This window comes from Garra rufa, chromosome 1, assembly GCF_049309525.1.
Source record: "Garra rufa chromosome 1, GarRuf1.0, whole genome shotgun sequence".
NCBI lineage: Eukaryota > Metazoa > Chordata > Actinopteri > Cypriniformes > Cyprinidae > Garra > Garra rufa.
In genome coordinates, this window is record NC_133361.1 from 23,330,390 (window position 1) to 23,341,585 (window position 11,196).

Genomic DNA, 11,196 nt, shown 5'->3' on the forward strand with positions numbered 1-11,196 from the left:
TCGGAGGACATTTAAACATCCGCAGCATTGTGTCAAAGACTGAGCAGATCGAACATTTGTTAACGGATTCAAATCTTGATTATCTTTGCTTAACGGAAACTTGGCTAACTCCAACTACCCCCTCATCTATAGTGAAAGTGCCAGGATATACTTTGTATAGACGTGACAGAAACAAGGGCAAAGGCGGCGGTGTGCTGATTTACGTAAAAGATCACATTCAAAGTAAACAATTGGACATTGGTAACTGTAACTTGGAGTGTGTGGGGATTACTATTACTTTATCTCCTCAAATGACTTTCTGTGTATTAGCAATTTATCGACCACCTAAAGCTACTAATGATTTTTTTGTTTCTCTTGGTAATGTACTGAAAAAATATGATGGAAAGGAAGTCATTCTTTTAGGTGACTTTAATTTAAATTGGTGTGATAAATCATGCAGAAAAAAATTTAAAGAAATAACAAAACCTTTCCAAATGACACAACTATTAAGTAAACCGACTCGTATAACAAGATCTTCTCAAACCTTAATAGATTTAATATTGACAAATAAACCTGAGAGAATAGTTAAAACTTATAATTTAATCACAGGCATGTCTGACCATAATTTAATCCTAGTAGCTAGAAAATTGACAAAAGCAAGGTGCAAGAATGAAAATCCAGTAAATAGTAAAATGTGTATTACTTTTATTCCAAAGAATGATTTACAACTGGTTGAAAAAGATTTAAAACAAACAAAGTGGGCAGATATCCTGGAAAATAAATCTTGTGAACAGGGCTGTCAAGATCTTATGTTGACTGTAAATGACATCTTAAATAAATATACAAAAAATAAGCAAAGAAAGCAACATGCAAAGCGAAATTTACCATGGTTTAATAAAACTATTTGGGATATGATGAAAAAGCGAGATGAGGCGTTAAAAACATTCCTAAAATCTGGACTAACAGCGGATCGATTCGCCTTTACAAGTCAAAGAAATAAAGTTACAGCTGAGCTTAGAAAGGCTAAAGCTAGTTTTTTCTTAGAAATCATTACAAATGCTCAAGGAAATAGTAGAATAATATGGAAAACTATTGATAAATTGATTGGAAAGGAAAAGTCAAAGTGTGAGAATATTCATCTCAAAATTAATGGAAAAATCATTGATGACTCTTTTGCAATAGCAACAAATTTTAATGAACATTTTTTAAACATTGTCCAAAAACTGGCTCAGAATTTTCAAAATGTTCATCCACCTCTCATAATCAGTGGCAAATCAGGTTTTTAACCTTAGTCCAATAACAAAAACTAAAGTCTAAAAAATTATTGCTGCGCTAAACGGTAGCAAAGCAAAAGATATGTATGGACTTGATACTTATTTTCTTAAACAATATAGGGACATTTTCTTTGATCCGTTGACAACAATAATAAATCAATCAATTAATGAGGGAATTTTTCCAGCAGCCCTAAAACCTGCGATTGTCACCCCTATATTTAAGTCTGGTGACAAACAAGAAATGAACAATTATCGTCCAATAAGCATCCTTCCAGCAGTATCAAAAGTGCTTGAGAAGACGGTGGCGGAGCAACTTATCTCCCACTTTGACTCACAAGAGCTCTTAAATCCGATGCAATTTGGTTTTAGACGGAAATATTCAACAGACTCTGCCTGTTGCTACTTCCTGGAAACTGTCAGGGCATATGTGGATCGGGGAAGGGTGGTGGGAGCGGTCTTCCTTGATCTGTGTAAAGCTTTTGACGTTGTCAACCATCAGATACTTTATAGTAAATTAGATCAATATAGTCTCTCTGAGCACACCCAAAAATGGATAAGATCTTATTTGAGTGACCGACAACAGTGTGTACGAGTAAATAATATTAAATCTGCGTTCAGAGCCACCTCAATGGGAGTGCCGCAAGGGTCTATTTTGGGACCCCTGCTCTTTAGCATCTATATAAATGACCTCCCTACAGTGTGCTCTGACATTGACGTAATCATGTACGCTGATGATACGGTCATTTTTACTTCTGGGAAAAATGAGCTGGAGGTTGCTGACAAATTATCAAAAGAGATGAAAAAAGTTGCAGAATGGTTGCAGGCGTCATGTCTGACCTTAAATATTGATAAAACAGTCTCAATGTTTTTTTCAAGTAAACATAAATTACAACAAATTCTAGAAATTCAAGTAAATGGACAAAAAATTAAAAATGTAAATGAAATAAAATATTTAGGTCTAATACTTGATTCGAACCTTGGTTTTAAAAGTCATATAAAAAAACTTGGTAACAAAGTGAAATTTAATTTGATGAACTATAAACATATTAGAAACTCATTAAATACAGAGGCTTCAAATACTTACCTCAATACTATGATTGTATCACATTTTCTGTATTGCATGTCTAGTTGGTCTCAGGCATGCAAAACATCGTTAAAACCACTTGAATCATTATATAAAAGGGCCATAAAAATTCATGATAAAAAACCTCGACTGTACCATCATTGTAAAGTACAAAGTAAATATAACTTTTTGAGTTTCGAAAATCTTATTAAATATAATCAAATTTCTGTCCTGTTTAAAATAATCCATAACATCGCTGCTCCCCCTTTGAAAAAATTTTTCACACTCAATTCGGAGAGAATTTCCAGAACTACACGGTCGACAGTCAGAGGAGAGTGCAGCGTTGCAAGATGTAAAACGGCATTTGGTCAACAATCTTTCTTTTATAAAGCAGTGAGCCTTTGGAACACTCTTCCAAATGAAATTATTTCATGTACAAACTATTGCACTTTTACATGCTTGACCAAACAGTGGTTATTATCAAAGCAAATCTGTATGCACTAAATGACTGTGATATGAACGTTTTAAATTGTGAGTGAGTGAATGAATGATAGAATGTACTTTTATGATGTGAATTTTCTATGCATTTTTCTGTATATATTTGATAAACTTTTGTAAGCATAACAACAACCTGTCCAGGGACTGCAGGTGGAAATTAGCATTTTTGCTATAACCTGGCACATGACATCTTTTCTTATTTTAGACTAATGTTGTTTGTGCACTGTCCCTGATCAAATAAATAAATAAAACAAAACAAATAAAACAAAACAAAACAAAAACTCACCAGTGACCCAAAGTGGTTGTTTGTTGCTGGAGGTTGTGTAATAAGCTGGTTTCTCTCTCTCTGCTTCACACACATAAACTCCTGTGTGTTTTAGAGCAGCAGAACTGACAGTGTAGTTTCCTCCAGCTCCTCTGCTGCTGTCTGAGAGCAACTCATATGTGTGCATTACCCAGCCGGCATATGACAGACCTATTGAAATATGGTTGAAATAATGTCAGTTCTTGTTTCAATGTTGAAACAACACTGAAATAATGTTTACTGCTAAATGGTTGAAAAAGGTTAACAAAAACATTTTTTTTACAAGATCCGAATGTTGAATTAACATAATGTCTTCAACATACAAAATAAATAACTGCCTTTAAAATTATGATCATTATTATTATTACTTTATTAGCATTTTACAGTATTATGATCTTGAAACCTATTCTAAAATCTAAATGTACAGTGAGGTCAATAAGTATTTGATCACCCTGTGATTTTGCAAGTTCTCTTACTTAGAAATCATGGAGGGGTCTACAATTTTCAGCATAGGTGCATTTCCACTGTGAGAGACAATCTAAAAATAAAAATCCGGAAATCACATTGTATGACTTTTAAACAATTTATTTGTGAATTACTGTGTCAAATAAGTATTTGATCACTTGCTCATCAGCCAGATTTCTGACCCTCAAAGACCTGTTATTTTGCTTTTAAATAGTCCAGCTACACTCTGCTCATGATTCTAAATTAGTAGCACCTGTTTGAGGTCGTTAGCTGTCATAAAGACACCTGTGCACCCCACAATCAGCCGAAGTCTAAGTAGCAACATGGGCAAAACCAAAGATCTGTCAAAAGACACAAGAGACAAAATTGTAGACCTTCACAAAGCTGGAAAGGACTACGGGGCAATTGCCAAGCAGCTTGGTGAAAAAAGAACAACTGTTGGAGCAATTGTCAGAAAATGGAAGAGGCTAATGACTGTCAATGTCCCTCGGACTGGGGCCCAATGGAAGATCTCTCCTCGTGGGGTATCAATGATGCTAAGAATGGTGAAGAATCAGCCCAGAACTACACGGGAGGAGCTGGTCAATGCCGTGAAGTGAGCTGGGACCATCGTTTCCAAGGCTACTATCAGTAATACACTAAGACGTCATGGTTTAAAATCTCGCATCACACGGAAGGTTCCCCTGCTTAAGTCAGCACATGTCCAGGCCCATCTGAAGTTTGTCAGGGACCATCTACATGATCCAGAGGAGTCATGGGAGAAAGTCCTGTGGTCAGATGAGACCAAAGTAGAACTTTTTGGTCTTAACTCCATTTGCCGTGTTTGGAGGAAGAAGAATGGTGAGCAGTGGTGGAAAGAGTACTGAAAATTTATACTCAATTACAAGTACCGTTACATTGCTGAAATTGTACTCAATTACAAGTAAAAGTACTGGTGTTAAAAAAGTAATTAAGTAAAAGTACAAATTACTCTTCATAAAAACTACTCTGAGTACTAATTACTTTTTAGCTGGTTATTGAATTATCCATAATTGCTGAATCAGACAAGATCCAGACAATAAAGCACACGCTATACAAATTAAATTATAGGTTAATCACCCTATATATTTTCCATTCATTACATAACAAAATAAGCAGAAAAAAACAGTATGCCTTACTAATATATATATATATATATATATATATATATATATATATATATATATATATATATATATATATATTTAAGATATTAAAACAAGTACACAGTAAGCAATTCAATAAGAACAAATAAACAAATTAGGAATTAAATAATACAGTCTGTATTACAATGATGATAGATTTGCATGTTCTAGTTAGAGCTGGGCGACATGGCCTAAAAATAAAATCCAAGATTTTTTCACAAAAAATCCGATTTACGATTTAAATAGATTTTTCCCCCCTAAGACATTTAGCATGGAAAGAAACCCCAGCTTTTCCACAACATATGGGCACAATATATTTTGCAATATACGTTGCAACAGCATCAGTGATCGCTTTCCACCAGTCCCCATTCTTATTATAATGGAAACAGTAAATGTTTGTAAGACAAATAAATATGCGGTGGGAGGAAAATATTTCATATTTCAATATTTCCATGCTTTTCTCTTGCAGTTATATCGTGTATAAAAATATTAAATTTTAAATACAGAAATATTAAATGATTTAAATAACTGAAACGATCTGCCAGCAGGTGGCAGCAAGAATCTGGTTCACTCAGAATAAGTGAGCTGTTTTTATGAATGGGAAATTGAATCATTTCACTAGATTCGTTTAAAAACGCACTTTCATTCATAAACGCTCAGAGGCTCAGATGTGACTTGTTTCAGGTTACTTTTGACCACGAAATAGAGCAAAATTAGGCAATAGTGTTATAGTCAGACAATAACTTCTTTTTTATTTAACTGCTGTGTTAAATCATAGACTGTAAAAAAGATGGACAGCGCGTTTCCGCTTCTTTCCACTATAGAAAAGTGAAGCCAAAACAGCTCAATATGGCCGCTACCATCTTGGGGGAAGTTACGTCATTTGGAGCCAGAGCATGCGCAGTAGAGGTTCGTTTGGAGCCAGAGCATGCGCAGTAGTGTCGTGAGGCGGAGCCGCGGTGTCAAAGTCCCGCCCAAACTCCCGCAGACCCAATCGCACGATCACAATCATGACACCACACCCCGTTTTTATAGCATCAAATAACTACTTAAAAGCAAACTTATTAGAAAAACGAACACCTGAGCATGAATCAGCATTATAAAAACTACCTCACACGATGGAAATCACCTTTGGAAAAAAATTATTTGCCGTGTAATTCGATTATTTAGTTTGGCTCACGTCCCATTAGATTACATGGAGAGGGCGGGGTTTATGACCTATACAGCAGCCAGCCACCGGGGGGCGATCGAAAACTTTTGGCTTCACTTTTCAGGACACCTACGACACGCTTGTGTTAAATCAATATCTCATATACAAACTCCCTTAAAAAATATTAAAAGCTGTTACTCATCTTGGATCGCGATATCACAAAGCTCTATTATAATCAACGACGCTCGCTATACTGTACAATCAGTCTCTTATTTACACTCTCTCTACACTTTGTTTCTGAAAGGATTCGTGAGATATGTCCGTGATATATTACTCTACGTTGTAAAAACACGTAGAAACCTTTGAAGATCCCCTGAGCGCAAACACAAATATGCTGATCGGGTCCGGCTAACTGGCTAACAAGCAGCTAATCATATCCCTTTAGTGGCTCCCATTATTTTTTTCCGTGCCTTTCTGAAATCAAATATATACAGTATATCAGTGTTTCTAATATGGTGAATTCACGGGGGGAGGGCTGAGCCCATTCGGAACTGCTGGAGCCCAGAGAGGAGCGTCGGCGGATATTAAAGAGAATTTCATTCAAACAAATCGATGTAAACTACACATTCGAGTTAATCGATATAAAATCGTTTTATCGCCCAGCCCTAGTTCTAGTGATGATTATCTTATCAATAGCGTGCCGAAAAATAATAATAAAATAAACAGAACATGTTTTTTGGTTCAAATACTATACGAGGCTTTCATTGGTCCGTTAAGAAGAGATATTTTTATTGGCTACCGAAATGCCGATCAGTGGTTGAAATATTAATTCAAATTGCAGTACTCTGTAACGAATTGTGATTTTAAAAGTAATTAAGTAAATTACTCAGGTTAATTTGTACTCGAGTACAAGTAAAATTACAGACTTAAAATTATACTCATGAAAGTACAAATACCCCAAAAATGTACTTAATTACAGTAACGTGAGTAGTTGTAATTCGTTACCTCCACCACTGATGATGAGTATCATCCCAATAACACCATACCTACAGTGAAGCATGGGGCTGGAAGCATCATGCTCTGGGGGTCTTTTTCTGCACAGGGGACAGGACGACTGCACTGTATTAAGGAGAGGATGAACAGGGCCATGTATTGTGACATACTGGGCAAAACCCTCCTTCCTGCAGTGTGTGCAAACCTGGTGAAGAACTACAGGAACAGTTTGACCTCTGTAATTGTTAACAAAGGCTACTGTACCAAATATTAAAATGTTTTGACTCAAGTGATCAAATACTTATGTGACACAGTAATTCACAAATAAATTGTTAAAAAAAAATCATACAATGTGATTTCCGGATTTTTATTTTTAGATTCTGTCTCTCACAATGGAAATGCACCTATGCTGAAAATTGTAGACCCCTCCATGATTTCTAAGTAAGAGAACTTGCAAAATCACAGGGTGATCAAATACTTATTGACCTTACTGTATATGTTAAAATATTATTATTATTATTATCATCATCATCATCATCATTAACAACAGTAAAACTAAATACATTTTGCTACATTACCACGCTAAAACAATTCCTATTGGTTGTTTTACCTTATTGCTTTGATAATCTGGCTGTCATCCAGAAAACTGGCTAATGAAACTGTGTGTGCCTTTCTAAAATTGAAAATTATCATCATTATCTTTGTGAGTGAGGCTGTGATCTGCTGCTCATTGAAATTGCTCGGTCGGTCCTGAATTATTTTATATTTGTCTTTTAAATTTTTATTTTGAGCAGAGAAAAAAAACTCAGATATGATCCGCGAGGTCCTGCAAACATACTGGCAAAATCAGGTAAGATCGCAAAGTATGCAAGAATTTACAAATGGGTAAAGGACATGTAACCTGCAGAAAACAAATACTTGTGTGTGGGTATTTTTGTACTGCTTTACCACAGATGTTAAAGTTAGATGCTAATTGCAATGAGTGTATATTAACGCAGCTCATCTGATGTTGTTGTGTTTTGCCGGTATGTGTTAATGTCTGTCTTTTAGACCTTCACATTTTTCTGATGTGAATGCCATGCATTAGGTGCATTTAAATTTTTCATTGTATAATAACATAATATAACAAGACATACTCTTAGTGTTTTCTGAGTTTCATATAATGGCAAATGTCAGTACAATTTGAATGAATTATGATTTTTTAAAGGAATGGTATAAAACAAAATAATGCTTTTAAGAACTTTTCAGTAAACCATTTCTTTCCCCTTGTAGAGTCATCAAGGATCCAGCTAATTATTGGCAATTTGGTAAGGCATAGTTCATCTGCTACATTGCACTGTCACATCTGGTAGAGATTCACTGACCTTTTCTGAATGCACTTAATTTGATTTGACTTGTTTTACTAAATACACTGCATAATTGGGATTTTGATTAAAACAGTGTAACTGGGGCTCTGAAAACAACTTGTGAATAATTGGTTAATATAGTAAACTTTCATCTGAATACATCAAAAAGTGTTAAATGAATAGTGTGCTGCACTTTGTTTCCAACCCCACTGTTATTTAACTGTAAAGTGAAAATATTGTACGTGATTTGTTTTGTATTCAGTGTTTTCAGTTTATGATATTTCACAATTTCAAAGTTAATATTTTATAAGTATTTATTTTTGGTGTTTTTATTCATGCAGGACAGAACAGAGAGCACACAAGTGGGAGAGAGAGAATAGGACAGCGTCAGAAAGAACCTAGAGCTGGGACTCTTTCAAGTATCACCCAAAGCACAACCTCACTGAATGCTGGAGCACTGCAGGCTGTTGGTTCCGAGAGCAAAGGCAGCACAGAAGCTGTGCGTAAGCAGAGCAGGTTGTGTACTGCAAATACATTGGAGTATCGTTCATTTGGTCACGCATTTCAGGTGTTCTCCGACAACTGTCCGTCACGTGCTTTGAATTATGATTTGGCTATGAATTATGATCAGCATGCTGTGATGCGACACGGCCGTGTTCCCCTCTGTCCAACTCACACATGCATATAGGCTAAAACAGATATTTTACAAGATAGAAAATAATAATCTAACTCGTGGCAGTGATGTGTTTTCGCCTAGTGGATTCTGTGCAAACTGATGTTTTTTTTTTTTTTTGTAATTTTATTAAATGTTGTAGATTTAAGTAGCAAATGAGAAACGCTAAATTATTAAACACATTACCAGACAAAGGTCGTCTTAATGATTCCCAGTTTGGTTTTAGATAATTAAAGCAACAGTTTTTCAATAATAGACTATATAATAATAGACTCTGTGCCGAAACGATTGCAGCACTGCTGCTTCTGCTCTGCTACGCGTTGACGCGCCACCTCTGCTTGCAGTGTGAATGCTCTAATCCAGGGGTTCTCATCCTTTTTTAGGCCGGGCCCCCCTCCTGCTTCGGTCAATTTTGCAAGGCCCCCCCTACCTGACATTTCCTCTAAAGATGTTTATTTTTAAACTCGTTTTATTAACCAAAACATTTGTTTTGCTTTTTATTCTTCTACTGCATGTTATATATATATATATATAAAAAAAAAAATCAACATTCAAACGAACTTTAAATTAAAGCTATGCTTTTGAATTTAAAAGAAAACCCTCTGCTCTGTTCTAACATTTTAACACACACACACACACACACACACACACACACACACATTAGGGCTGTCAATCGATTACATTTTTGAATCGCGATTAATCGCATGGAAGCACACTTCGATTAGACTGGATGAACACATGCAGCATCTTACAGTTTTTTACAATTGTTTTTGCACTAATAAAGAACCGTAATGTCATTTTTCAAAACTCTAGACACATAATACACAAACAATGATCAAAATGCACATTTTTCAAATGCTTGGATACAATACATATAAGCCAAAGATCATTTGTTCACTGAACTTAAATCACCTGTTCAAAATGACACAACTTAACATCAAAGTATAACTATTTCAAAATGCAACTCACACATTACATCTGAGATGAGCGTGCATTCATTTCATTACAAAGATTGAACTATCAGTTGATACATCTGCTGAAAATGATAAGTAACTGTTGCATTACCCTTAAAGCATAGCTTTTATGGAAAATAGTGCATGTTTCAGCCAGGATAGATCATTTGACACCAGTTACCACAGAATATGACCCAGATGGACTACACTACACTCTCAGAAAAAAACGATACAAAACTTTACCTTTTAGGGCACAAGTAGCTGTCACTGGGGTGTTACCAAGGGTAAAATCTTTTGGGTACATAATTGTACAATAAGGACCCATTGTGTACCTTTAAAGGTACCTTTATATGTTTTGTTGCCCAGGAAGAAAATTGTACATCTGCAGTACTTGGATGTCATATTTCAATCTTTATCAGATATGGTTTCTATGGCCCCATGTACCTCTTTTACAGAACACATTTTCATATTCAACATTACTGAATGCAAGATGTCATTTTTATGTTATTGCTTTTGTGGTTTCAATGAGTTAATGGCTACCCTGGTGTAAAAAAAAAGAAAAAAAGAATGTATTAAGAACGTTGGTACACAAATTAGCCCTGCTGAGAAAAAAAAAACAAAAACAAAAAAACCCCAAAAAAACATCCAAAACCAGCCTAGGCTGTTAGCTGTTTTTAGCTGGTCCACCAGCCTGGTTTTAGCTGGTCATAGCTGGTTTTAGAGAGGTATTGGCCACTTTTCTGTCTGGTCAGGCTGGGAGACCAGCTAAAACCAGCTACTTCCAGCTTAAACCAGCTAAGACCAGCCAGCCAGCCTAGGCTGGTTTTAGCAGTTTTTTGTTTTCAGCAGGGTACAATATACTGTAAACTGTATACTGTACCCTGCTGAAAAAAAAAAAAAACTTCTAAAACTTTGAATCTAATTTTTTTTCCCTTTAGAAAACCTATGCTGAGATTTATTTTATCAGTAAATTCCACATTACAGTATTTCAATGATACCACTGTGTCTGTACTGTTCTGTCTACAGTAAAAAAAAAAAAAAAAGAAACCTGAATCACATATTTTGTACAACTATATTTAATAATTGTACTAGCAAAAACACATTGAAACTGTGGGTAACTTGTGTATGGGTGATCTAAAGTAATGTTCCTATAATATTTCATAATAAATTCGTTTTTTGAAACAATGCTTCTGCTAATGCATGGCTTCTTTAAAGATATGAATGCAATATGCAAAGTTTTGAACACTGGACTGTCAGGATTATGTCTGTGTTTTGTCCTGTCCTGTTCTGTTCTCCTAGTGTTTTTCCCCCCATGTTTCTAGTTCATTTGGTTTA

At 35.4% G+C, this 11,196-nt stretch overlaps 1 protein-coding gene across 1 annotated transcript in view; it reads right to left on the reverse strand.

Moving 5' to 3' along the window:
• LOC141298071 (Fc receptor-like protein 5) overlaps positions 1-11,196 on the reverse strand; it is a 29,963-nt gene that overhangs the window by 16,624 nt on the left and 2,143 nt on the right. The window contains exons 2-3 of the mRNA XM_073828615.1: positions 4,901-4,913; positions 3,101-3,258 (exon numbers count right to left, since the gene is read on the reverse strand). Coding sequence (XP_073684716.1) covers positions 3,101-3,258; positions 4,901-4,913 — 171 coding nt within the window. The remainder of the gene's footprint in view (positions 1-3,100; positions 3,259-4,900; positions 4,914-11,196) is intronic.